This window comes from Molothrus aeneus, chromosome Z, assembly GCF_037042795.1.
Source record: "Molothrus aeneus isolate 106 chromosome Z, BPBGC_Maene_1.0, whole genome shotgun sequence".
Lineage (NCBI taxonomy): Eukaryota > Metazoa > Chordata > Aves > Passeriformes > Icteridae > Molothrus > Molothrus aeneus.
In genome coordinates this window covers 33,717,597-33,745,133 of record NC_089680.1, presented here as the reverse complement: position 1 = coordinate 33,745,133, position 27,537 = coordinate 33,717,597, and the positions used below count along the sequence as shown (strand labels likewise).

The 27,537-nt window shown below is 44.9% G+C and overlaps 2 protein-coding genes across 2 annotated transcripts in view; one reads left to right on the top strand and one right to left on the bottom strand.

Moving 5' to 3' along the window:
- MAST4 (microtubule associated serine/threonine kinase family member 4) overlaps positions 1-6,493 on the top strand; it is a 125,597-nt gene extending 119,104 nt beyond the window's left edge. The window contains exon 29 of the mRNA XM_066569760.1: positions 194-6,493. Coding sequence (XP_066425857.1) covers positions 194-4,074 — 3,881 coding nt within the window. The 3' untranslated portion in view covers positions 4,075-6,493. The remainder of the gene's footprint in view (positions 1-193) is intronic.
- Positions 6,494-11,535: 5,042 nt separating this feature from the next.
- Positions 11,536-12,689, bottom strand: CD180 (CD180 molecule). The gene is given in 6 exon segments (XM_066569759.1): positions 11,536-11,946; positions 11,948-12,109; positions 12,112-12,305; positions 12,308-12,432; positions 12,434-12,572; positions 12,575-12,689. Coding segments are annotated over 6 exon segments (1,146 nt in total).
- Positions 12,690-27,537: the final 14,848 nt, after the last annotated feature.

Genomic DNA, 27,537 nt, shown 5'->3' with positions numbered 1-27,537 from the left:
ACAGCATGTGTAATTGGAATGATGCAGGTTTTGCAGCCTAAAACCTTTTCCACTTAAAACCTTCCAGATTTTGGAACACTGTAGTGGGAGACAGCATAGGCTTTTGTTCTGCTTCTCACTGAACATTTAGACAAGATAGAAAAAGTCTTGCTAATCTTATGTTTGTTTGCTTGGTTTTTTGTTCTTTTTGTAGGTACTAACTCTTCTCAGAGTAGCTCCCCTAGTTCCAGTGCTCCCAATTCTCCAGCTGGTTCAGGGCACATAAGACCCAGCACTCTTCATGGCTTGGGTCCAAAGCTTGGTGGGCAAAGATACAGATCAGGAAGGCGCAAATCAGCTGGCAGCATTCCCCTTTCTCCTCTCGCACGGACACCTTCTCCAACACCCCAGCCAACATCTCCTCAGCGATCCCCATCACCATTGCTGGGACATTCGATTGGAAATACGAAAATAGCTCAGTCCTTTCCTAGCAAAATGCACTCACCTCCAACTATTGTGAGGCATATTGTCAGGCCAAAGAGTGCAGAGCCACCAAGATCTCCACTGTTGAAGAGAGTTCAGTCTGAAGAGAAACTTGCACCCTCTTACGGCAGTGATAAAAAACACTTATGTTCACGAAAACACAGTCTGGAAGTGACCCAGGAAGAAGTGAATAGAGAGTTGTCTCAAAGAGAGGTAACTCTTCAGAGCTTGGAGGAGAATGTTTGTGACGTGCCATCGCTCACACGAGTCAGGCCTGCAGAGCAGGGCTGCTTGAAACGACCCATCTCCCGAAAATTGGGTAGACAGGAATCCATTGATGAGCTAGACAGGGAGAAGCTGAAGGTCAAGGTGGTTATGAAAAAGCAAGATTTTGCTGAAAAAGCAAATGCTGCTATACATGAACCTAGCAGTGAACCAGAAAATCCCAATACCTTGAGACTGGAAGAAAGAGACAAAAAAGCATTCCAGAAGGTATTAGAAAGATCAAACCAGTTTGAAACTAAAATTGTTACTGCAGAGACCCAGTCAGCTGGTGGCATACTCAAAGACACCCTTCAAAAGAATGCAAACTTGAGATCAAATGATGGTGTTGCTTTAGATGGACAGATGTTGTCTCATGGGCCTCCCCCTAATGAACTCAGTCATATTTCTTATGACTTCAAAAGAATTTCCCCTTCATGTACCCTGAAAGATGTGCTACCTCAGTCCTCTGACAAGATACTTAATGGAAAGGGAGAAAACACAGATAAAATTATACCAACGAAAGAATTTGTCAAATTTGAAAGATTAGATGGTAAACTTGCCAATATTGATTATCTCAGAAAGAAAATGTCTATTGAAGAAAAAGATGACAGTGTCTGTCCAGGGCTAAAACCTAAGATGACGTCTAATGTTCATGAATGCCTTCAACTTAGTACAGGCAGACCTGTAAACATACAGCAGGACTCCACTGCAGTTGCAGATGGTAGAGCATTTATTGGCAGTGCACATGCTGCTCAGATGAACTCAGTTTCTTTTGTTCCTCTCAAGACCTTGAGTGGCCGAGCAGACATGAGCATGGAAAAATCAGCCCTTACTCCTTCTGAAGCTCCTGTCAGAAAAAGTCCTTCAGAATACAAGCTTGATGGGAGGTCTGTTTCCTGTCTGAAGCCAATAGAAGGCACGCTAGACATTGCGTTACTTTCTGGGCCACAGGCTTCGAAGACTGAGCTGCCTTTGTGTGTGCTGCCAGAAGGACAGAGCACCAGCAGTGATGGGGGATCTCTTAAACCCCCAGTGCCACAAGGGAGTGGTGGGAAGGCAGAAATGGCCTCTCAGAAAGAGCAGTTGTTAAGTTACCCAAAATCTGGCAAAGTCAACATCGCAGAGCCTCAGGTCCTACAAGTAGGCAAGAGTTGTCCAAATCCACCACTCATCTCTGTGGCTACAGAAGCAGTGACAGAGAAAAAGGTTTCTAGTCCGGCCACTAAAGGCAGTATTTCTGTTGTTGAAGCTGTTCAGAAGAAAGATACCTCCCCTTCAAAACAAAAGGAGTATTCAATGGAGGTAAAGTCTTGTGTTACTCAAAGTCAGAGTTTTAAAACTACTCAGACTTATTCCAAAGCTTTTTCTGGCCAAAGCACTACTGAAAAGGCTGTAGGAAAAGAGAAGCAAATACAGAAAGAGTTGCCTGTCAAACAGTCAGTATCCCAGAGAGGTTGTGAGCCTATCCCTGCAAAGGTGGAAGTGATCAGGGAGTCATCTCTGAAGGTTTCTGTCTCAGACGTCCTGATAACAACCTGCTCCAAGAGCAATGAAAAAAATTGTGCTGATTTTGCCATTCCATCTGAGATGCAAGGAAAAACACAGCCAGCTGGCCCCAAGGCACAACCTAAGGATGGCAGAGAATCACTGAAACAGCTAGGCAAAGATGACAGCAGTGTTTCTAAAAGTTTTGTGGAAAGGGAAATAACCAAGCAGAAAGCTGAGTCCAAGAAAATTGTCACAGAGACGAAGAGTGACTCTCTTCCATCCAAATGGCCTGTGCAACCCTCAAGGGATTATGATCATAAAATTGAGAAGTCTGCACCAGTTTCTTCTGTGCAGAAGGACAGTGCTAAAGACATGGGAAAGAAAGATCAGAAATCACTCACCGATATAAGGCTTCATAGTAGTGAGAGAGAGCAGTCCAGCCAAGTTCCTCGGCAGCAACTTAACCCTTCAGGCTCCCCTGCTGTGAAAGAGGCAGTAAGCAGACACAGCACCATAGAAGTTCATGAAGGCGTTCAAGAACACTTGAAGCCTGCTGCCACCTGTGTGGAAAGCAGCAGCAATAAACCCAGGCCAGCCTCTGATACAAGTTCCTCCAAGTCTAAGTCTTTGGATAAACAGATGTTGTCACAAAAACCATGTGCTCCAGCCGTAAAAGAAAAAGAAATTGTTACTCAGTTGTCTGCCAGCTCCCGGAAGGATGGAAAGCATGCCAGTAAAGGTGTCCTAGATCACCTTTCTCCTGCTCCAGGCTCTTCAAGAAGAATAAACATTGAACATGTGCAGGGTGAAAGGCCTGTGGGTTTGGACCATGGCTCGCTCACCACCCTCCAAATGAGCAGCACAGCCCCTGACACCAAACCCAAATCCTCTGTTGTGGGCCCACTACCAGCAGGCCCAGAGAGTTCTAAGCAGATGCAGAGGCAAGAAGCAGCAGGCTTGGGGGAATCTGCTGATCAAAAGCAACTTAGTTTCAGTGAAAAACAAACCACCACTCCAAAGTTTTCCACTGTGAAAGACTGTCTCTCACTGAACAAAGAAGCAGAGAGAAGTCCTGGTAATGAGATGATCGCTGCAGACAAAAGACCTGAAGGAAAAATATGCACTGACGCACTTTACGTTCAGCTTGACAGTGGGAAAGTGGAGCCTACCCTTTGTCTCACAACCTGTGATGTCAGAGGGAAAGGAGCAGAAAAGGCAACCACAAGTAGCAAAATCTCTCAAGATATAAAAGGGAAGGGACAAGTTAATCAGAAACAGCCAGAGGATGCAAACAAGCAGACTGCAATAAAACATCTGCCGGCTGCCAGTGGGCAAAGTTCTTGTCGTGTGGCTGCAACACCGGGAAAGCCACTGACTTGTTCATCCAATTTCTCTGAATGTAGACAGGAAGTATCTGTTTCATCTGTTTCAGCCAAAAGTGAGGCATCTTCAGCAAAGGTTAAACCAGGCTCATCAGACCTTCCTGCAACTTGCAAGGAACTAAGTAAGAAGAGCACCTCTTCCACAGGGAGCAGCAAGGCAGAAATGACTAAGAGTGTTTCACTGATGGCCTTGCACAGTGCCGCTATTGTAGCAGAAGCCCACCACCCTCCTTCAAACCTTGGGGGGAAACCTGGAAATCAAGAAAAGCCTCCTTTCGTTAACACTGTGGATGTAAAGGGAAAAGATACTGTTCTGACTCAGCAGTCTGCTTCAAGAAAACAGAATGTAGGTAAAGATTTACCGAGGTCAGCAGCCACACCTGACCGCCCTAACGCACTTTCAGATGACAAAGACTCAGCTCGGCAGCGTCGAGGAAAGGAAGTTACACGGAGCAGTGCTCACAAAAAAACGTGTTAACTCTAAGACCTGGCCAAGTGTGTGTTCCACACTAGCTGAAACAATTTCAATATGTTGTACTGCCTTTAAACCAGCACTGTGTCGTGTCTTTGTGCGGCAAAGCTTTCATGTCACTGAAGAAACAATACAAGGGGATATGTAAAGAGAGGACTTTTTTTCAAAATGCCTTTCCAATTGTAACCGGTAAAACTGTTACCACATAGTATTTGTACAAAAATACCTTTACAGCCTAGAGCTTTTGAAAATACTTCTTCTGTAAATACTTAGCAATGTGTTTGGGGTTTGAATGTAGCATATATACTTTGCTGCTGGTTGCGTTGTTTACTCTTTCCCTTTTTAAGATAGTTGCTTTGCCACGTATTTCCCATACTCGAATATGAAACCAAATTACTAAAATTCAGAGCTGGCATGGACATGCACAAGCATTGGTCTGACTGGGAAAAAAGAAAAACAGGCCACATTTTTACTAACTAAAAATCCTAGATAGAGGCTAAAAAATACTAGTACAGAATAATACGGTGACCTATTGTGAGTTTTTACATGTATTTTTAATAATCTGATTTTGATAGTACTGTACTTGGCTGACTGCTTCACCAGATCTAACACAAGAAGTAACTGCATCTCCCTGCTGTACAAAGTCTGAGTAGAGTAGATGTCCTTAAAACTATGGGAAGACCACTTAATTATCAGGGCATCCAAGCAAGAGTTGTGTTCTCTGGTGAAATGATGGTTCTTGCCTTGTCTGTTGGGAGTGTATTGTGTGACTTTCACCTCAGACAAGGCTGAAATTCTGAAGCACATGCCATGTGCTTAGTTTTTTGCTGCAATCCTCTCGAGTTCCTTGAGCTTTTTTAAATTGAGGCCCTTACAGTGTGAGGCTCAAGTATAAGCACATGACTGGTAGTACTAGTATGTTCATCCCTGTTCTTAATACATTTAGTGAATACGTATTATGGCATATAGGTCTGTTTAATTAGTGTCATACAGCTGGTAGCTGATTTCTATTTTATGACAAGTAAGGTAAAAAGAAAAAATACACTTCGGTATCATATCCTCAGAAAAGTTTAGGCTATCTGACACATTTTCATACATAGCTGGGGCCTTATGTTGTAGACCTAACTTGCTGTTTTTAGCAAGTAATCCTGGGTTTCATATTCATTTTGAAATGCATTGAGTAGCTCCATACATTTCATAACATATTCTTTTTATTTGTATGCAAAAAAAATTCAATACTGTAATTATAAAAGAAGCATTTTTTAACAAAGGAACTTGTTGGAGCTATTTGGTGCTAGAATGTTACTGTCTTTTTACTTTTGCTAAGCCTTATTTAAATTTTGTATACAGTGGAACGTGTAGACTTTGATCATTTTTGTGTGGAGTATTTAGCTTGTTTTGAGGGATGAAAGGTAAAATTTGAAACATGTACAGAAGCACTACGAAATACCCTTGCAGGCGCATGGGTTTTAATAATTGGGGATCAATAGAATGGTTGTTTTGCTTATTTCTGTTTTCTGTAGCCACAGTAGAGCTAGGCCCCTACATTTTTCACCAGTGCTTATGGTTTGTCTTTCTGTCTCAAAAGCTAGAACATTTTTTGTAAAAGCACAGTGTAATCTTGACTTGGAGACTTGTGTGACAACAGACAGTGTGCAGAATTCATTTCCCTCTGCTGAAAACGTTATTATACTGATTTGTTTAGTTGGATTACAGCAAACCTGTAAGGAAAAATCCAGTATCACAAACAACTCCTGATTTTACATGTGGCACTAGAACATTAATACTGCCTATGATGCATTCAGAAAGGAGCTAGTAAGCAGTGGATAATAATTTTTGAGAAGTCTTAAAAATAAAATGGTCTCGACATTTACAGTTCATCTGTGCTTTGGCAGTTAATACAAGTGAATGCTAATGCACTTCAAAATAACATTTCTGTCTGGGAGATAATTCCTAGTTTACAGTCTCTGCATTTTTTCAGCTATCCTCTTGTTTCTTTTAAAACCCATCTAGCTTTTGTTTACAGTATACCTTTATGAATATTTTGTATTATCACTTCTGACAAATAAGTTCTTTGCATTTTGGAAGTGTAACAGTGCATAAGCTTGTGTTTATGTAGTAACTGTTTGTTGGTGTTTACCTTATAAGTGAGCTGTTAGAGATCCTCCTGCCTGTGTTCTTCGTGGTCAGTCTTAATGTGATTATAGATCTGATGTGTTCTTTTGTAGACTTCCTGCAGTAGATTTCTCAGCTTACAAAAGAAAATTAAAAGTTAAAAAAAAATCGTTAGGGTCTGTGCAATAAAGTGTTTGCAGTCTTATTTTCTCTGAGAAACTCCTTATGGATGTCATAATTGTTATATATTGAACACAGTTATTTATACTTATGCAGTTGCATAACATTGAAATAAAAATTCAGCATGAAATTGTTGTGTTAGCATTTTTTTCTTGATCTGCTTTCACTGTTGTAATGTAAGGCACATCTCTGCTGTAGAGAGTTGGCAGTTTTGGTGTTTTTTGGGGCCAGCTCAAAAAAAAATGGTGCCTTTAAGGCATGTGCTAGTGGAGTGTTTTGCATGAGGAAATGCAGTTTGGTCTGGGGACAGAGGAGGTGTGCATGGCTGAGCATCTCATCTCAGGCCATGTCTGGATCCTCTTCTCCGCTGTTGGATAGGAGAGTGTGGTGTGGGGGTGGATGACATAGCCTGACTGCTCGCTTCTATGGACAGTAGCCTGTAATGTGACATTTAAATTCTTTCTGCAAAACTCATGTAATCATTTATTAATGTAGGAGCAGCACAAATTAAAGTATACACCTCTTTACTTTTCTGCTGCTCGTAACTCTGCAGAGCTGCCCAGCAGTTGGGAATTTGTGTTCACATGCTATTATTGCATTGTTTTCTCTTTATTTTTCCTCTGTACAGCACTAAGTGCAGCAGTATTACAGCATCAGTTTTGCTGCTTTTCTCTCTTATTTGAAACATATATGTGAGGGGAAGCTGCAGTTCACCCCCAGCTTTTCCAGTTTGCTGCAGCCCACCAGAAGGTAGATTGTCTTGAAAATCCAGTGTGCTGACGGGAGCTGATGGGTTGAGGAGAGAAGAGCAGGATCCAGCAGCTGAGGGAAGGCAAATGACAAGAGCTGAGGGTTGACTGTCTCATGCCTCTGCCAGCTGTGCTATTCCATGGCTGTGGACAGCACAGTTGTCTCTGTCAGGAGAGGCATAGAAACCTGGATGCCCAGAGTGAGCCCCCAGAGTGTGGCCAGCCAGAGCAAAGGGGTGGTGTGTGGAGTTTGTGTTAAGGGGGAAGTTAGGAGAGATGGGTTATCACTGTTATAGCTGGCATGGCCTGTCATCTTCACTTTTTCATCTTAGTTGGGATGGGAATGCTTCCATGGTCTGAAGGGGAACGTGAACTCCCTTCTTCAGCACTGAACTCTCAGATTGCTGAACCCCCTTAGACCCCTTATTGTTGTCTTGCATAGCCTGCAAGACTTCACAGGGACATCCAGCTTGATTTGGATCACAACTGAGAGGGCAGATCAGAAGGAAAAGATCTCAGGACAGGAAGATGGTAGAGGGTGTATGGATGTATGTCCCACTGCCTGCCTTGAGTTAGCAACAGTTTTTCTGTCCATTAACTGTATCTGTAGTATAGTAGCTGATTAGAACTGAGTAGATTAATCTTCCAGGTACCTGCCAAGGATGCATTTGAATGAACTGAGTGTAGGAATCACAGAATGGTTTCAGCTGGAAGGGACCTTAAAGTTACAACCACTATGGTCAGGAAGCAATGCTAAAGGTTATAGTTCAAAAGGGAAAATTTGGGAGCGTCAGGAGGAACTGAGAAGACTGCAGAGTAAGAAGACAGTAACGGTGTAGCTGTGCATATCCAGCCCTAATAAATGTATATCTGAAGGGGAAGAGGATGTCCAAGGGATTTGCTAGGGAAAAATGTCTTCTGCTGCTGGAGGAAAAGAATTCCAAATTCTAATTTGTTTGATATGGGAGGTATAGTATAGATTGTTTGGGAAGGGACCTCACCTGTTCTTTTTCCAGGTACAGACAAGACCAGTGAATGAGGGAGAGAGTTCTTAAAAGATGTTCCATTGACATCAGAGTGTGTATTTTGAAATTAACGTATGTAGAAATTGGCCTACTCAACCATCTTGTTCAGAGTAAAACACCCCTTCAAAAATTGACTTTTGTCTCTACTGAGGGACCTTGCTTAAGCACAGTTAAGGAAAGAAGAACTTGGCTCTGAGTTCTGGTTTGTCCTGGTGAAATAAAGCTAAGGGCTTACCAGTCTGTGAAATAATGAAGATATGCTCAAGTTCCTTCTCTTTGCAAATAGTGATAAATTCTGTGTTGTGGTATTGAGTTGTACTGTGATTTTCAGGGATGTGTAGTCCAGGAGCTTAGGGTGGTGACAAGCTAAATTTTGTTAGGCACCATTCACCTCAAACACTTCTCTTGTTCTCTCTCTGTGCTGGCTTCATAGCCATATTTGGAAAAAACAAGAGATAAAAGGCATGACTGAAAGCCAGAAGAGTGCATCACATCAGAGCTTGACTAGGTACACAGTTCTATAAGAAAAAAAAATCTATTGCCTCTTTCCATGTATATCCTTACTAAGTAATCCCAGAAGATTAAATCTTTGAATTTAACAGTCTAATATGTAATCTAGGACATTTTAGTGTATTACATCCAGAGATAAATTTTCCTTCAGAATAGTCAGTCCCTGTATTTAGGGTTTGTGTATATCTGAAATATACAGCATATGCTGTTCAGCATTGTTAGCACAGTGTCTTACGAATCACATTTTTTCAGGCAAATAGAGCAGAGTAAAACAGGCTGTAAAGAAAAGAGCAAAATTAGAACACCTGAAGATATGGTAATCTAAAACAAGTTGTGTGGGGGGCAAGGGATAGATTGCAAGAAAGCCTTAATATTCTGTGTGCAATATATATGGCACGGGAAACACGTTCTGCCATCTCAAACATCTGAGTTTTAACAGTAAGTGCACACCTGAGTCTACACCGTGACACAGGACAGCATTTCAGAAACTGGTGGTGGTTAAATCCTGTGGTGGGCTCCCCAAACAAAAGGGCATTTCAGAATACCTTCCAGCAGAACATGCAGTTTTCCCTCCAGTCACAGCTATAGGTGGATCTCCCACAGTTATTACCTGATGCTTGAGCAATTTTTTTGTGCCCTTGGAGTGTGTTATGCTCCCTTTTAATGCCAGTATTTGTCTAACACATTCCTGAACCCACCATTCCAAGAGAGAAACAAGTCTTTCTTCGGTGGAACACACTCTGGCAGTCATGCTGGATTTTTAAGATTTTGGAGGTTGCTCATTTAACCAATTGGATTTGCAGAGTGAGAGGAAAATGCACCTTGAACCTTAGGCTGAGCTCAGGAACGTCCCTGCCTTGCTCCCAAGGTGTGCTCAGCTGGGGCAGCATGGTCTGCTCAGGGACAGTTCTGTCCTGCAGCTGAGCCCTTGCAGAAGGGCAGACAGCCCACACAGCTTCATGTTGGGCAGCTGGACCACAGCACCTGCCCATTGCATCAGGAGGAGTCTTCAGCACCCAAGTGAACAGGGAACGGGGACCAGCAATACAGAGGCAACATTTTAGTATGCTAAATCCAGGAGTGTTTGTAGGCAACTGGAGAAGAGCAGCAAATGTTCTCCCTGTATGCCCTTGGGCAGCATGCAGTTGTGAAGGCAGGAGGAGGAGAAACTGGGGGCTAGGGCAGTGATGTATGAGGTGCATGTGGTGCAAAGGCATCTAAAAGCTGCAAAAATGTATATTGCATGAGTCTGGTCTGCTAACAGGTAGTAAAAGGGGCTTTTCAAATGAGAGGTATTTCTTACTGGAGAAGATCAATTTGGGATCTTGTCAGCAGTATCATCAGAAATGAGCAAAAACTTTCTAGTCCAGCAGGAACCTTTGAAATTTTAGCTAGTCAGCTAAAATGTTAGAGAGGAAAATGTTGAGGAAATGCCTTTGGACAGCAGCTGAATCTGAATGGAGTCCTGCATGGGAAGTGTTGGGAGAGAGTTGGCCTTCCACATCTCAGAGAGCAACTCCAGGCTGACACGGCAGGGAGTGATACTGGGCCAGCTCCCCGTGGTGCATGCTCCAGGAGACAGGAAGGTTGTACCACCAGCAAAGTTCTGTCTACCCATCAAGGTAAGCCTGTTACGGAAGTACTAAATAAACATAAATGACTTTATGGTGGTACAGGGCAGATGAGTAGGCCTGGCCAGCTCCTATTAGATCCTGGTCCAATGCACATACTCTGCCTTACTCTGGGTTTATTCACATGTGATGGCAGAGAAAGCAATTTGGCTTTATATAAATAATAAGTCTTTCTTCCTGCCTAGCTGTTGCATATCAATTGCAGTAGGGATCATTGTCTCTGAATTCTCCCCAGGGATGTACACCAGAAGCAGCACAAAGGAGCACCTGTGGGATGAGGCTGTCTAGTGCTCTGCTCCCTTTACAGCCTCTGGTTTTGTCACCTGGGCTGTGGCTGAAAGGAACAGTCCACTCCAGGCTGGCAAAGGCTCATATCTGTCAGCATTGTGGGGGTTTGCCCTGTGCAAGCAAGCAGAGCATTGGACCCACAGATTAGACCCACAAATCTACAGTTTTACAGTGAAAGATCATTCTGTCTTTACTTACTGTTTAGAAAACAGCACAGGAGCAGGGCCTGCCTCAGGCTGAAAGATGGATAGACAGAATTTCAATGACTGGGAATTCCCTAAGGATCAAAAGTATTTTAAAGAAATATTTTTTAAAAACTCACAGAGGTGATGTATGCTGTTTCTGCCAGTCCTGCAGGCATGTCTTGTATAACCATAAATCTGTCTGTTCTTCACAGGTAGTGGTTGTTTTGTTGTTTTTGTGTTTTTTTGCAGAGTGGGATACACTACTGCCAGCTCTTAAAAAACATTGATTTTCAAGGGAATTTGATAGAGGGTGGAATTTGGTTGGGGATTTTGGTTGGGCTTTTTTGTTTGGTGAGTCTTGGTTAGGATATTTGCTTGGGGTTTTTTTTCCCCTTTTTGGGAGTGGTGGTGGTGGTGAGGTTTTCTTTTCTTAAAGAGAGGGAGGTTAGTATTTTGGCTGTTAAATTTTCCAAGTGCATTAGCCACAGTATTGGTACAACAGGGCTACCATTCAGTTGAACAGGGACTTCTCTATAAGATAAGTTATTAATTTTCAAGATTCAGGTCATTATTTATTTATTCTAATTGTTTCATCATTTTTCTAGGTTTTAGTACAGGTGGAGAGGATATTACAAAAGTCAAGAAAATACATGTCACAAATAAAACCAGTGAGGTGTCGTTCAGCTTAATACAGTTGCTGTAGATATTTTCTGTGTCCCCATCCTAGACTTACAGTTGCTGGTAATTTTGCTTGAAACAGTGAACACCCCAAATGAAGATGCCACTACAGGATAAACAACTGCAATGATTCCTGATGTGTCCTTTCCACAGGAGAGTCAGATGGTGGCCAGCTGAACTCAGGTAGAAATTTAAGTTCAGAGCACCTTGTTCCTTCAGGGCCTTCAATTTTATCCAGATGTTGCTTGTACTAAGTAATTAAATCAGTCTTAGAGCAGGAGCAGTCCAGAAGGTCGTAGCTCAAATTGATTATAAAGTGGCCATCTAGGGGCACTAGCTGGACACCTGGTACATTGTGCGTCCTGTTATGCACACAACTGAGATTGATACTCTTGGCATTTGAAAATGCATCTGTGCTGAATGCAGTAAACTTGTTGTAATTCAGATCAACATGCTGTAACTTCCTGAGGTTGTGAAATACTTGGTTACCTACTGATGTTAGTTCACAGGATGCATTACAGGATTAGCACCTCTAAACTGGATAGTTGTAGGAACAGTTTGTCCTTTGGCATGATGCCCAAATCAAAGTTATTTTGACTAAGGTCCAAGAACATGAGGTTTTTCAAGCCTTAAAAGACATGCTGAATGCTGGTATTAATGTGGGATGAGGAAAGATCATCTCTAGCACTTGCTAGAGATGGAGATTTTGGAAAGGGCTCTGTAAGGTGTTGATATAGGGAAGAGTGAAGGGTAAGTCTAGCAGCTCTAGGTTAGCACTGTCCTAAATGAGCATGTCCTGGAGATGGAGGTGTGTGTTGTGGCTCAGATTCTGGTAACAAAGTCTGCTCAAAGCTCTCAGCTGTTTGCTAGAGCATCAGAACTTTCAAAGTGACTCTGGCTTAAATCTAGATGTTGAAGCTTTGCTAGTTTCTCCAAATAGCCAGAGCCTGGCTGCAGAACCTGTGAGTTACCCTGGATGTGGAGGTGGGAAGGGAGGGGAAGGCAGCAGTGCTGGTGTGCAGGGCTGCTCAAAGCAGCTTGCATTGAGAACCATCTCCTCCAGCAAGCTCATGCCACTGATGGCAGGGGGCAGTGCATGGATGTGGGGTTGGGTTAGGTCCAGCTTTTGGAGCTGGTTAAGCTTTGAAATGTGTCAGCATTTAGATTTCTGAGGTGCCATAACTGCAGATGGAGATCCTTGACAGAGACACTACAGAGGCCTTGTGAAATATCTGGGCTTATGTAGGGCTCCTTCTCCATAGTATAAAACGTTCCCAGCCAAAAGGTCTGAGCTGTGGAGTCCCCACCAGGGCCCCAGGGACGTCAGCACAGCTCACTAAGTCCAAACTGTAGAAATGTGACTGAGAAGATCCAGGTTCAGTGTATGGAATGTCTTTGCCTTTAAGGATGAGAGTTACATTGCTGTTCTTCTGCAGAGCTTGGACACCTTCTGCTGAGATTGCTTGTGTGTTGTTAATTGGAAAGTGGAGTGTTTGAGGTGTCATGTGGGAAAGTTGGGAGGAAGCTGCAGTGAGGAGATGTGGTTGCTGCCCAAGATGGAGATACCTAAGCTGCCAAGATTTGTCATTGGAATAAAGAACATACTTGTTATTCCTGTCTGTGTTAAGATGCTCCAGGGAACGTGGGCCAGCAAATGCTGTGTCAGACAGAAACATGAGCAGGTTTCTGGTCAGAATTGCTGTCTTCAGCTGCCTGTTGCTGGGAAAGGCACCATCATACACCCAGCTGATCTGACACCTTGAGAAAACAATAGAAAACTGCATCAGTGGCCTGTCTCACAAACTCTCCTGGTAACGTGATTGCACAAAACTGCACCTCATATCTGTTAAACTCCATTATCTGTTGCCCTCACCAGGGTAAAAGTGTCTTTTTCACTGATGCTTGCCTGGTACTTTTAAGTTCACATTTAATTACAGGGTTCTGCTGAGAAGAAAAACCTGTCCTGAAATGATGGGTGTGAGGAGGCATTTGTGGGAGTCAGGAGACATGAGGTATTTAATGTCTAACTTAACAGGAAAATCTCTTTTGCTATAAAAAAAAGCCAGCCACTTCCAAGGGCCAAACATGTCTTTCTCCAGTTTTAAGGGAACACTATTGAAAACTGTAAATGATTGTCCTTAGAGGAGAAGCCAAGATATTGCCCAAGTGAATCTATCTCTGCTAGCAGAAAAATTCACCATCTGTCTGAAGGTGCTGGTTTCCCTGTGAAGGCAGGAAGATGCTGCTGTAGTGTGATCCAGAAATCTCTGTCTCTGACAGGGACAGGGGGTCCACGATTGTGATGAGCAGAAGGATGCTCCTTCCATACCTTGTTATGTCCAAGTAGAGAAGAGAATTCAGGTCAGAGAAGTTGAATTCTGGAGGGAAGGGACCACATTGAAGCTGCAATTGAGGACTTCTGTTGTGGCAAATAGTCATATGGACCTCTCTCATTCCTCAGCCTTCCCAGGTGTAGCTTTTATTTTCTGTAATCTGTGAAATACACAGTGAATTTGAAAGAGTTATGTACTGTGAATATAAATAGGAAAACATGGTACTTGGAAAATCCATCCCCCCCACCCAAACTAACACAACCCACAAAATTACCCAAAGAGAATTTTGAATTATTTAAAATGCAGCAGCCAAAACCCTAGGAAGCCTCAACACAGGCTTGCAATGCATAGCCCTGGGGTTTTGGGGAGTTTTTTTAAAAAGAATGCCTTGAATCTCTCTTGTGTTAATTTGAAGTGTCTCATCTGCAGTACTTTCTTATCAAATTTAGTACATATGAGGATTGTTTACTCTTCTGGATTAATTATTAATCCTCAAAAAAGGATCCCCACAAGGTAGTTTTAAATTGTGAATGTCATGAGTCTTGTAACAAAACTTACTCTAAGAGAAGTCTTAAGTAAAGTAAAGAAGAGTAAAAAAGAGCATGTCTGGAAAATGTTTCTAGAAGGAATGCGGCCAAATTAACTGGATATTAATTCAGTTACACACTGCAGTGAGGAGACAGCAGGAATGTTTTGCTCAGAGTAGACAAAGATCATGCCTGATATGCTGTCTTCACAATGTCTACAAAGGCTTTTCAGTTTTATGTGAAAATAAATCCATCTATTACATGGAGAAGTCAACTCTGTGGATACCAGGGAAATTCACTGAGCTTGTTTGACCTGCCTTTGCCTGCTGATTTCATGAAAGCCAACCAGACCCAGGTCACTGGCGCCCTGAGACAGCCTGCCACGCTGTGGGAATGCTCTTGGCATTGCCCTGTCCCAGCTGCCAGCTGCAGTGGGGAGCAAAGGCACAGCCAGGGCAGCACCAGCTCCTCCACACCCTCCCAAGGACAGAGGAATGGCCTGTCCTGGGTGTGCCAGGGCCAGCCTAGGAGGGGTGGGCTGCCCAGGGCTGTGGGGGAGCTGCAGCTCCGGCAGTTCCCTGCCCCATAGCCATGCAGATGTTGATCTTGTAACACGTGTATGGAACAGCTGGCCAACATGAGCAGCTTTGACACAAAACTAGCGTGCTAGTGGAAGAAAGCAGGGCAGCAGCTGTGTGTCCAGAGAGAAATGCTCTGGAGCCATGGCCCTGTGTGGAGGGCAGTGCAGGTGTGTGCCCTGCGGGTGGGAGCATGGTCAGGGTCTGCTGAGGTGCACATGTGTGAGCCCTGGGGAACAGTGCATGGGGCTCAGGTCCTTCTGCTGGCACAGCCATGAGATTTTGAGACTAAACCATGTCTCTGCCTGCCTCTGGCTTAGAAGAGTCAGGTGGGCTGTGCCTGCACTCAGTAGCCTCAGGAGAAGGGGAGGACCAGTAGTGTTTGATGCAAACCACAGTCTGCGTTTGGTGAACATTATCTTCCTTTCCTTTAAGCACAAATCCCGTAACTGAAGAGTGCCAGGGAGTGCTGGGGAAGCAATGTGGGCCTGCACTGCTGCAGATGGTGCAGGGTCAGAGAGATGTCAGCAGCAGTGTGGTGGAGTGGGAGGAAGTGGAGAGGGGCTGTCACTGCAGAATTCCCCATCCGGGTGGGGAGCACAGCTCCTCAAGTGTCCAGCTCCCTCTGGCATGCTGGGTCCCAGCTGGAGCTCAGTGCCAGGCACACAGCACACAGGGACAGCATCAGCAAGGAAGGATGAGCCAATGCTGCCCGTGGCTGAGCCCTCCACACGTAGGTGCTTGGCATGACCTGGGGGCAGAAAGCCAGCCCAGTACCTGCTTGTGATAACACTTGTGATAGCACACGGACTTGGGTCCTGCCTAGAAGCACTGATACTGTGTCAGTACCTACAAAAATGACAAAATACTGACCTAGAAAAGGTGATGCTTTCAATACTGGTAAGCAAAGGAGAACCTGTGGAACTGACTGCTGCCATGTGTAGTTTAGACAGATAAAAATAGTTAAACTGTTGCTGTAAATGAGAAGAGTGCCTATGTTTTGCCATTCAAATAAAACAGTGGGTAAGTAAGCTCTCTCCATATGCTTCAGGGTGTGGAGTGGCTCTCGCAGTGAACTGAGGAGAAACTGTCCCAAGGGGGATCCTGTTGTGCAGCTCTGAGTGCTCAGAGATTTGTAGATTTAATTCAATGAGCAATTTGCTACTAGCCCCAGGTGTGCATTTCATGGGGCTGCTTTTCCCTGAATCAAAAGCCTTGCCTTTTTTTCCATTGTCTCCCACTTGGAATAGAAAAAAATAGATAAAAGAAAAAAAGAGAAGAAATACAAAGATAAAAGAAAGTATTAAGGAAAAAGAAAAGCTTGTTGGTCAGTCTTTTCTCCTGCCCCTGGAAAAGCCCTGCTGCTTTCTTGCTATTCTCATGTAGAATTGCAAATAGCAAATAGAGATGTTATCATATCCCCCCTGTATACAAATTCCTGTATGAAGAGCACAGTACAATAGGTAAAATCCTAATACCTCTCCTCTATCTCTCATACATGTTAAACACCTCTGGGAAACTTTCCCATCCTTCAAACTCTCTGTGGAATGAAGTTCAGTGCTGTTTTGAGGGGCTCCCAAAGTCCCCATCTGTGGTGGGCAAGTGTGTGAGGGTGCCCTGATGTGCAGGTGTGAGGAGGTGGAGGGACAGTGCCTAAGCACACCAGCACCGAGACACCTGTCTTATTCCTCTGATAAGGACCTTCTGATTCCCCTAAGATAAATCTTGTGGGAACTAGAAGCTTTCAGACACCAGCAGGCAAGTGTTTACCCCAGATGTGTGCAGTCCATCCCCGGGAAGGATGGGACTGTCACTCCCCTCCATCCCCTGTGGTACTGGGTGCTCTGCAGCTGGCACAGGTGGGCACTGTGAAAATCAGCAGATGGAAATCACAGCACTGCACAGTGTGGGGAGAGGGGGTGGCTGTGCTGCATGACCTCCTGCTGTCTTCTCTGAATGAAGGCTGAGCAGGGGGGTCAGACAAACCAGCAGAGCTGGCTGGAAAGCAGGATGCTCATGCTGAACTCAGTGTGAGCAAAACAGCAGTTTCAGAGTGAAACAGGAACTTGCCTGCTTTAAATATAGTCAGGTTACTGTGCACTGATGCTTTTCTGAGGCAGAACAGATTTTTAAAAAGTGAAAACAGGAAAATTGGTCTTCATGTTCATGTGGACTGGAATGCCTCTGTCACAGGATAGTGCAGATGAGGTTGTAGCACACTACCAAAGTATTTCACGTAATGGGAAATTTGAGTTGAACAAAATTTGATTCATCCTTTAGGAAAGGCACAAAATCTTGTAAACCAGCTGACAGTCAGAGCTCTTCTTTGGGGGCAGATGGCAGTGGTGGATTGGTTTTATTAGCTTTACAGTGGCCTCAATGATCTTACAGATCTTTTCCAGCCTAAACCATTCTATGACTCTAAGACCTCTGCCTACACTTTTGCAAAAAACATTGTGTTGCTGATGCATGACTACTGCAGTACAAACAGTAAAGCTAGAAAGGAATACTTCAATCTGAAAATTAACAGTGTTCCTTTTGTGTTTAGGTTACAGAGAATGATTACTTTTTTGAAAGGGGACAACATTTCTAACTATCTCTAAGACAAGTGTGTGTGTGGCAGCTGCAGGCAGGAGGGGATCTGGTGCCAGGCAGCCAGAGGGGTCAGGGCCTGACTGAGCTCCAACCTCGGCCTAACAGCTCAGCCTGCCTTTCCCTTTCCTTTCTTAAATGACTGGGTTATTAGCCTGACAGCTTTGTTGCCTTAAATGGCACTCTTTGTCCACTAGGAGAAAAAGGCATGAGGAAAACTTACTGGGCTCAGAAAAAGTGTCTCAGCCCGACAGAGCTGATCCAGATCCCGTACTCCATCGGGAAAGCCTCAGGTAATCCAGATGCCACATGGAGTGCATCACAGTCAGCACCCAGGAAGGTGAAGACACCTCAGCTTCTCTGGTGCTAAGGATATGCACAAAATCTGAGCCTTGGGCTCTGAAACAGTGTGTAAAGGCCACAGCTGTGCTGGTAGCTGGAGCTGATTTCAGGGCTCACCTGAGCCGTGCTGAGCTCATTCCTGCAGGCAGCTGGAGAGGGGAGGAGTGAGAAGGGCAGGAGGGAAGCTGCCAGAAGTGCAGAACTTGCTCCATTTTGCACACTTGGCTAAATCTGTTGGGTGGACTCTTGGGGCTGGCAGGCACTGAGAGGCCACAGAGCCAGTGCCCTGCTGCTGTATTTGTTTGCTACCAGGATGCTGCTGTGCCGACCCGATTGGCTGGGTTTTATTCCCTCCTCTTTAATTATAGTATACAAAGGAAATATCTTATCTCAATGACAAGCTGAAAAGCTGACTCCACATTCCACTAATAGCTCTGCCTCTTCCCCAGCCAGTTCTGTGTTTGCTGGAAATCCTGCTTGCCCTGCAGCTGGTCACAAACAGTTCTGAAAGAATTTGATTAGTATGTTTGCTTCTTGTTTAGCTGCCATTTTCCATGTTAACACTCAAAAGCTAAGGCTTGGTGTGTTCCTGTGTATTGGATTTGCACAGACAGGTTTTGGTAGGGAGGGTGCTATAGGGATGGTCTCTGTGAGAAGCTGCTAGAAGCTTCCTTCATGCCCTGCAGATCTAATCCCAACTGGCCCAGAATGGATGTGCTGCTGGCCAGGGCTGAGCCAATTAGAAATGGCTCTGTGATAACAGATTTAAGAAGGAAAAAAAGTTACTCTGCAAATGTAATTGCAGCCAGAGAACAGTAGAATGACAATATGTGAGAGGCACAGCCCTGCAGACACCAAGGTTGGTGAAGGAGGGACAGGAGGTGCTCCAGGTGCCAGAGCTGAGGTTCCCCTGCAGCTGTGGTGAGACCATGGTGGGGCAGCTGTGCCCCTGCAGCCATGGAGGTCCCAGGGGATGCAGAGATCCACCTGCAGCCCCTGGAGGAGACCCAGGCCAGAGCAGGTGGATGCCTGAGACAAGGCTGTGACCCTGTGGGAGGCCTGGGCTGGAGCAGGGTCCTGACAGGGACCTCCATGGAGAGAGGAGCCCATCCTGGAGCAGGGTCCTGGTGGGACTTGTGATCCTGTGGGGGACCCGCACTGGAGCAGACTGTGCCTGAAGGACTACACTCCATGGAAGAGTGACCCACATTGCAGCAGCTCATGGAGCGCTGTGTCTGTGGGTAGGGCTCACGTTGGAGAAGTCAATGAAGAACTGTCTCCTGTGGGAGGAATCCCATGCTGGAGCAGGGGAAGGACTCCCCTCCCTGAGCAGCTGCAAGAACAATCTGATGAACTGACCATAACCCCACTCCCTGTGCCATTGAGGGGGAGGAAACAGAGTCTGAGAAGGAGCGAGTGGTGGGGGGAAGATGTTTTTAAGATTTATTTTACTTCTCATTATCCCACTCTGATTTAGTTGATAATAAATTTACTTAATATCCCCATGTTCAATCTGTTTAGGCAGTAATGGTATTTGTTGAGTGATCTCTCTTGTCATTATGTCAGCTCGTGAACCTTTGTTATATTTTCTCTCCCCTGTCCAGCTGGTGGAGGGGAGTGATAGAGGGAGTGATGGATGCCTGGAATCCAACCAGGATCAAACTTCTCCACCCAGTGATCCCTGCTGTGCTTTCCTGGGGTGAAGCAGCTTGTGCTCACACTTGCACCCCATGACCTATGTTTTTGCAGACTGTGAGCCCTGGTGGCATAGATACTCCCTCAGACCATCCATACCAAAACCCTCAAATTTAAAATGAACGAGATATTTTAGAAGAAAAGTCCTCTGAATCAAGAAGGGCATGAGCCAAAGCTAATCCTGTCTCATGCTGCAGTGCAGTGAAGCCTATTATTATGTCTCATGGAGATAATGTGTCATATAAGAAAGCAGGAATAACTCCAGAGATGATTTTGGTTTTAGTAAGTTTTGCATGGTTTTTTTGTTGTCTGTTCTTGTTATTTGTTTGTTTTGTTTTGTTTTTTGGAAGTGGGCTGGGGGGAAGGAGTGGGACGTTGAGAAAATGGGAAGATATATTATTCAGATAATGAGTTCTAGGGCCTATCTCAATTTCATAGAATCAGAGAATAACCTGAATGAAAAGTGATGCACAAGGACCTTAAAGCCCAACTCTTGGCCAGTCCCAAGGATCTCACCATGTGCCTGACAGCGTTGCCCAAACACTTGTTGAACTCTCTCAGGCTGGTGCTGTCACCACTTCCCTGGGGGGCCTATTCCAGTACCCAGACACCCTTTGGTGAAAAAACGTTTCCTAAAATCTAACCTAAGCCTCCCCTGACACAATTTCAGGTGATTCCCTTGGGTCCTGTCACTGCTCACCACACAGCAGAGATCAGTGCCTGCCCCTCCTCTTCCCCTCAGGAGGAAGCTGTGACTGCAATGGTGTCTCCCCTCAGTCCCCTCCAGGCTGAACAGACCAAGTGAATCCTGCTGCTCCTCATATGGCTTCCCTTCAAGGCCTTTCACCATTTTTGTTACCCTCCTTTGGACTCTTCTTAGTAGGTTTACATCTTGTACTGAGGCTCCCAAAAGAGCAAACTTTGGATAATGAAGAATTCATTATGCAATTAATATTGGGTGACTGAAGTTCCTCTTCTTGACCATGTACTAAAGTAATTGCTGAGCTTAGTAAAACTGATTAATGATTAGGGATATTTAAATTATTCATTATGTATGCCTATCAGATTAATCAAGACCTTTATGCTTTTAAAGCAAAGTGGAGAGGGGTAAGAATTTATGGTAATAGCTAGTGGGAGTAGGTTTTGATGATGGCAGGGGGCTTTGCTACAGATACCCAGCATGGTCTCAGGCAGGTTGCAGATCCTCTCTGACAGCCACAGCTGGGGCTGTTGCAGGCTGGTTCACTTCCCATGCTCAGTTCTGCTCCTCTTCTGCATGCTGGTGTCTGCTGTTCCCAAGTGCTGGGTAGATTTTTTCTCCATCACTGCATTCAGGGTGGCTGTCAGGTCACTGGGGTTGCTGGGACAGTGCCCTCAAGAGTAAGTTGCTGCTCCTAATTAAATTTCCTCTGTGCTTGGTTGAAACTCTTTCCACTATTGGTGATGGGGAAAATTTAGGAGCATGCAAACACCAGCAGTAATAATTGACCTCAGTAGTTGCCACTGAATGTTTGTGAACTGCTGCATGCTGCAGAGGGCTGAGCATACTCTGCCTCCACTCTGCCCCTCCAGTGCTGTGGCACCCCAGCTAGTCTGCCCTGCAGTCAGACAATCCTCCAGAGAGGGTGCTACACCCCAGGTTCCCTATCCTAAACTGGAATCCTGAACTGGATGGGAGCAACAGCTCACAAAAGCCACCAGAATGCACTGAGTCACACACAGGGTCTGCCCACAGGTGATGGATCTTCCCTCACCTAAAACCCATCAGGGACAGAGTGTCACTGCTAGCAGGGACTGTGGCAGTGAGGGGCTGGCATGTCCCTCAGCTCAGGGCACAGACCCAGGCATTGCCTGGCCCCTGTGTCAGGAAGGGGTCCCAGCCAGATCACTGAGTGCCACACCTCCAAAAAACCCAGGTGCTGAGGGATGCTACAGGCTGAATGAACCCAAAAAAGATGTGTAATGACTGTAGGAATAAGTGAGAATCAATCAGAAATTAAAAAAACCCAAAAAACACCAAAGTGCACTGAGTTGTGCATATATGTTAAAAAGACTTTAGTACCTTCAGCATAAGATGCTAATTCTCTCTTTTTCAAAGGATAAATCTTGTTGATGTCTGTGTCTTCCCGAGCTCTCGAGAGAAAGGGATTGGCAACCCAATACAGCAAGGCTTCCAAATTACCTGTAAATCCTATACAGGATCAAAGGATTAAAATAGTTTTCAGCTATTTTCTTCAAGTATGGATTTCAAGGTTTTCCTCATTTGTTGTTTTCTTTGATATTACAAATGAGATAGGAATCCAAATGTTCGAATGCTGGATGTTAAGAACTCAGGATTTGCCTTGGAGCTGTGGGATTTAGGCTGTGACTATTCCCCTGCTGTGGCTGCATGGTACCATGGTACCACAAAAGGTGAAGCATGGCAGCTGGGGAGGACCAGGACCACCTGGTCTAACTCAAACCTGCATTTCCCAGCAGGAAAACCCGCATGGGCTTTGCTGCCAGTGCAGCAGGTGCTGCAGGCTCAGGCTGCAGGCTGCACTCTAAGGAAAAGCTTAAAACAAAGAGATGAAGCAAGAGGATAAATCACTGTCAGGAAGAAACAGCTGCTGTAAAACATGTCAGACTTTACCAGACTGTGTGAAACTTCTTTGTTTCATGCTTCAGCAATTGATCTTTCTGAAATCCTAAACAAGGGCAGGAGATAGCAGCCAGATGTGCTCTGCAGCCCATGCTCTGGGCAGGTGAGCAGTGTCCCTTTGCCTGCCCTTGGGGGTGTTAGGGACACAAGTGGCACAAGAGCTGCAGGACTGCACCTGTGGTGCCCTGCCAGCTGGGCATCAGCTTGCCCAGTGGATCTTTTGGGTAGCCAGGGACCAAGCTGCAGCATGCCCCTGCCCCAGGGATTCCTCCTCCTCCGGTTGCCACCACTCCTTGGCAGGTGCCAAACCACCAGCTTCTTACTCTGGGACTGATGGTTGAGGCTACTGCTGAAAACACACCACAGCTTCCATCCAAAATTTTCATTCCTTCAGAAAACACTTGCACAGACAGTGACCTGGATGCCCATTGGAAGAAAGGGACAGTGTGACTATGGACATGATGTGAGCACTGTGTGTAGAAATATTCCAAACAAAAAAAGGGAGCACTCCTCTGGTGGTCTCTCCACTGCTGGATTGTTCTCTAGTGGATTTTATTTGTGGTGACTTCCAGAAGGATTGATGGTGCAGGTGCTTAGCCAGGGTACTACTACTGCTCCATGCCCTGGAAGCCCTGACTTCTGAGGAGGCAGCAATGCTGTTTTTTTAGCAGATGAACAGGATGAACAAACTTTCAGGTGGTGACTGCAGAGGGCAGGGGACACAGAGCTTTCTGGCCCTGTGCCTTCACCCTGAGCCCTGCTGGTGGCCAGAAAGCTGAATTTGCCATGGCTGGGGCATGTGGAACTGTGTGAAGTCCTATCAAATGCAGACTAAAAGGACAAAGGCACTAAGTAGGAAGGAAATTGCTGACAAGTTTAATTAGCAATAGATTAATTACTGGTGTTGTGTTCATCCATGCTTCTTGTTTAAAAGGGTAATATCTCCTATATGCTCTCTGCAGACTCTGCTTATGTGTAGCTGCTGCTGCTGCTGTGTTACCCTCCTTGAGTAGCTTGTGATTTTTCAAAAATTTAGAAGGTGTCTTGAGGACCTCAGTGCTGGAGCTCCCTGTTACTTTTTGAAACAGTTATAAGACTTATCTCTGTCTCAAAAATTCAGCCTCTGTCCCATACCAAGCAAGTAAAATACTCTGTGTTCTTGGTTCCCATGGGAGTGAGTACTTTATAGTACTGTAAAGGCACTATAAAGCCAAGATAAAATGCAGATTTCAATGATTAGTAACCAGCCATTATTCTTCTCTTAAAACAATACAGAATCTGACAAATTGGGCTTCACTAGTCTTAAATCCCTGATTTTAAGCAAGCAATAGAGAAACCTTGTAATTGCAACAGTTCTGACTTGAGTAGCAAGAAAAAAATCAGAATTAAAGCTCTTGTAAGCTTCCCTTTTCCTTACTGGTCTCTATTGGTTGTTGCTTGGGTGGCTTTGGGGAAAAGGAAGTTCTTAGCCCTTACACAGAGAAGCTGGACTGATCACTGGAAGCTGCATTTCTGTTGGTTTTGGCTTGGTTGGATACAGATATTAACTTTGCAATGGAAGGGAACCAGGCAGAGATAAAGGAAAAGAGCCAAACTGAGGAAGCTGGTGTGAGTTCAGACTATTTGAAGGACTTCTGGCGTGGAGGCTTTGAAATTACAAAGGAGCATCTTAAAAGGAAGCCCTGTTGCTAAGCAACATGCATTGTTGTATACAGAGCTCCAGGAAGATAAGAGAGAAACCTCTGCTGTTTTCAAGGAAGAAAGGCTGGTGAGGAGCCACACCTGCATCCAAAGTGTGTTTGGAGTGTTCCAGCCACATCCTGTCTGTGAGGGGGTTTCTGTGACCCTTCAGGTCAGAATGGCCACTGGTGAGACTGTGTGGGCAGGTGAGAGTCGCCTCTCCTCCTCCACTTGCTAAAACGCAGGAGCGTTGTGCTTCTGCTCTTTTCACAACCTGAAAGTACTGCAGTAACACAAAAAACCCATAGGTCATGCTCAGCCAGATGTTTTGGGAATGTGAAGTGATGTTTCAGCAGTGTTAGCAGTGTTTTGATTGCTTCAATTATTTTCTCAAGTTTCCCTCCTCTTTCTCCCCCATTCATATTAACAAAATCTTATCTTTGACGCTGATGGTCTTTGCCTGATGATCATCCATCCAACTGCCAGGTAACTACTAATGTGATCTAATGATGTGAAATGCATTCTCCATTCAGGAATGTGTCAAAATAAATATATTTTGCCACAGCATAACATTTCTTCCTTTGTCATTTTCATGTGTCAGAGATGGGGCTCACAGTAGTCTTGCCTTTCTTGCCAAGTGTGACTCATTGGCTGATCTGATTTGCTGATGGGAGACCAAACCAACCTCTTTGCTAAAATTCAGGATTTAGCTCTTCTTTCAGCTGCTGGGCATCGAGGCTGCAATTGAGTGCTGCTAATAAGCTGTTTCTATTAGATGGTTTTGAAAGGGTAAATTCTTATAACTCAGCCAGACTAGAGATGGGGGTATAGGAAGAGTGGTTCCATGTGTGCAGAGCTAGTCAGATGTGGCCCTGGCCTCAGAGGTAACCAATGACCTGGGTGGTTTCTTCCATCAGGTACTTGCTCCTGAAATCCTGTCTGCTCCAATGTCAACTTTCATATGGTTTTCTTTTCATATATATACACCAAATACCAAATACCTGTGAAAGGAGAAGATTTGCCAAATGTTTAACTGGGGAGTTTGTCAGATCCTGGTTTGCTTCTCAGCCCCCTGACAAATCTCTGGATGGATATCGTACAGCATGGCCAGGGGTAATAGTCTGCAGGTTGGTCATTCGTCTTTTGACAGGGTTTCACCTGGCAACTCAGTCTTTGGCAAAGTTTTATTTCCATCAGAGGAAGCACATCAGAGTTTCACACTACAGCTTGTCTGGGTGCTAGTTCTTTGCATATTGCCATCCCTCCAAAATACCAATTTCCTCCAAAGGATTGCCAGAAGCAAGCCAAAACCCTCTCTTGGTTTTCTGCAATAACTTTAAAGAAAGGAGTGGAATTCTCAAGAGACTGGACCCAGCTCTCTGTGCTCTTCTGGGGTGCCTGGGAGCAGCTGATCAGCCCCTCCCATAGCAGGGAAGGCCTGGGATGGCTAATCTGCGCAAAAAGGAAGGGAGCAATGGCTGGGCTCCATCCTCCTGCGGGCAGTGACAGCAAAGTCTCGCTGGGATGGTGCTGGCCGATAGTCAGCGCTTCCTCTGCCACTGGGGCCCATTGCCGATCACACTTGCTGTCAATTACAGCCTTTTTCCTCTTGGTGTCTCTGTATTTTCCTTGCTCTAATTTTGACCCTTTCCTTCGGCTCACATGGTCTGCAGCATCTGTGGGCTGTTGGCAGTGCAGCCCCCATCCCCTCTCCTGCAGTGCTTCTCTGCCTGCTCAGAGCCACCACCCTCCTCTTGGGGGGACAAAACCATGTTTAAAGAAGAGTTGTCAGAAGGTGTGTGGTCTGTAGTTTGTCACGCTGCTGTGCTGATCCGAGCTGCGCTGCTTGGGGCAGACTCGTGTCTCTGTTAGCCTGCACTGCTCCGTGGGATGTGTATTGTCCTTAGGTCACAGAAGAGTGGGTCTTGAAGGAGCACTGGGGGCTGGGCACTGGCACTCCATTTTAATGAACAAAGAGGAAGTTTCAGATGTTGTGTTGGTGTGATAGAAATGGCAGTGTCTTTCAGGGTGCTGCTGTTCGTGAGTGGTAAGCCTGCCTTGGGTGGAGTTTGTCTGGTTTGATTAAATGACAGAGGCTGGGTGTGGGCAATAGGACTGTACAAACTGACTGTTTTACACACAAGTGGAAATAACTCTAGAAGAGGACAGGTGGGGTGGACAATAGCAGAAAGGAAAACTCTTGACAAGATTTCCAAAATTTGCCTTCATATTATCCTTGGATTTAGTTTTACCTTTTTCTTCTTCTCTCTTTCAGATATCTAAGCAGCAATTGCTATAGACCCAATCTTGCAGGAGTCATACCCAGCACTGTGGCGTGAGCAGGACCTTGGGGAGCTGCAGTTTGTAACAGATTTAGTTGGCTGCCTGCTTCCAGGGGAAAATCTAGCCAGTTACTTGAGACACATCCATGACTTTGCCTAGATTTTCAGTTAACGGCCTTTTCCATGGCCTCTCTTTTCAAGGTCCTGTTCCTAAACTGCTGTCAGCCTGGACCTCAGCCTGCCCAGTTGTGTAGGATCCCTGCAGGGCCTGCTGCTGTGCCTGCCTGCAGCTCCATCTCTCGTGCCCATGTGCTGAATGGGCACCGTGGGGTTCCCTGGGCATGAGAAGACAATGAAGAGCTCTCCTCAGGGTAATCCATCTCCCTAGCATTATTTAAGTGCTTGTGCACCCTGCAGGTGAGTGCAGTTTCACCTGAGGAGGTTGTTGCATCTATGTTCAATGATCTCTGCTGGTGACTTGTTGATGTAGTTTATGGGATGTTTGTTGGACCTCTTAGGCCTGAAAGATTTTGTCATCACTTAGAATCATCTAAGTACAATGGTGGTAGCAGTGCAAAACCAAAAGGACACCTACTTCAATCTGAAATTCACCTCTTGTCCTTCAGGATATAGATTAAATAGACTTTCAAAGGACAGTTTTAAGTGACTTCTTTAATCTGAGTGTAAATCTTAGAGTCTGGATAAACAAAAGAATAAATCCAACAGTACATTAGGAACGAGGGCGTAATTATTACTTTAAATGTAACCCCACAAATTTCTTATCCAAACTGGAAAGTCCTTAAAGACAGAAATGTGTTTGAGCTCTGCAGTGCAGATGTTCCCTTCGTTTAACAAGTGCACACACAGAGTACAGACAGAGGTACAGTGGTACAGACAAGTAAAAAAACTACATGACAGAGATGAGAAAAAAGTGTTAAAGTGCAGATGCAGCTGAAAAGTACTTGAGGGAAGCAGGGAGTGATGGAGGCGAGGGAGTCCCTCTGGGAGACAGTCTGAGGTGGAGCTCTGGGTGGCTGAGGTTGAAGCCACCACGCAGCCCCTGAGCTCTGAACATGATCATACAGTAACTGTGTAAATATTACAGTTATATGTCAAAAATCCAATAAAATATGCCAGTAATGCTGGATTTGCAAATAGGTATTTTTTGCTTTTTTTCAAACCTACAGCTCCAGCTGAAATTCTGGGAAAAATGGGGCTAGGAAAACTCCTGTGGATGGGAACCAAAGCCAGTGCTTGCACATGTGGCCAAGCAGCAAGTTGCCAACATTTTCCTACAGTTTTCGTCCAGATCATTGTTTTCTCCTTCTGCTGCTACGGATTTCCACGAGATGGAGCTATTCTAACATGGATGTGGCAGCAGACCATGGTGAACAAGTGTGCTACTGCATATTTTTATTTTATTTTATTTTATTTTATT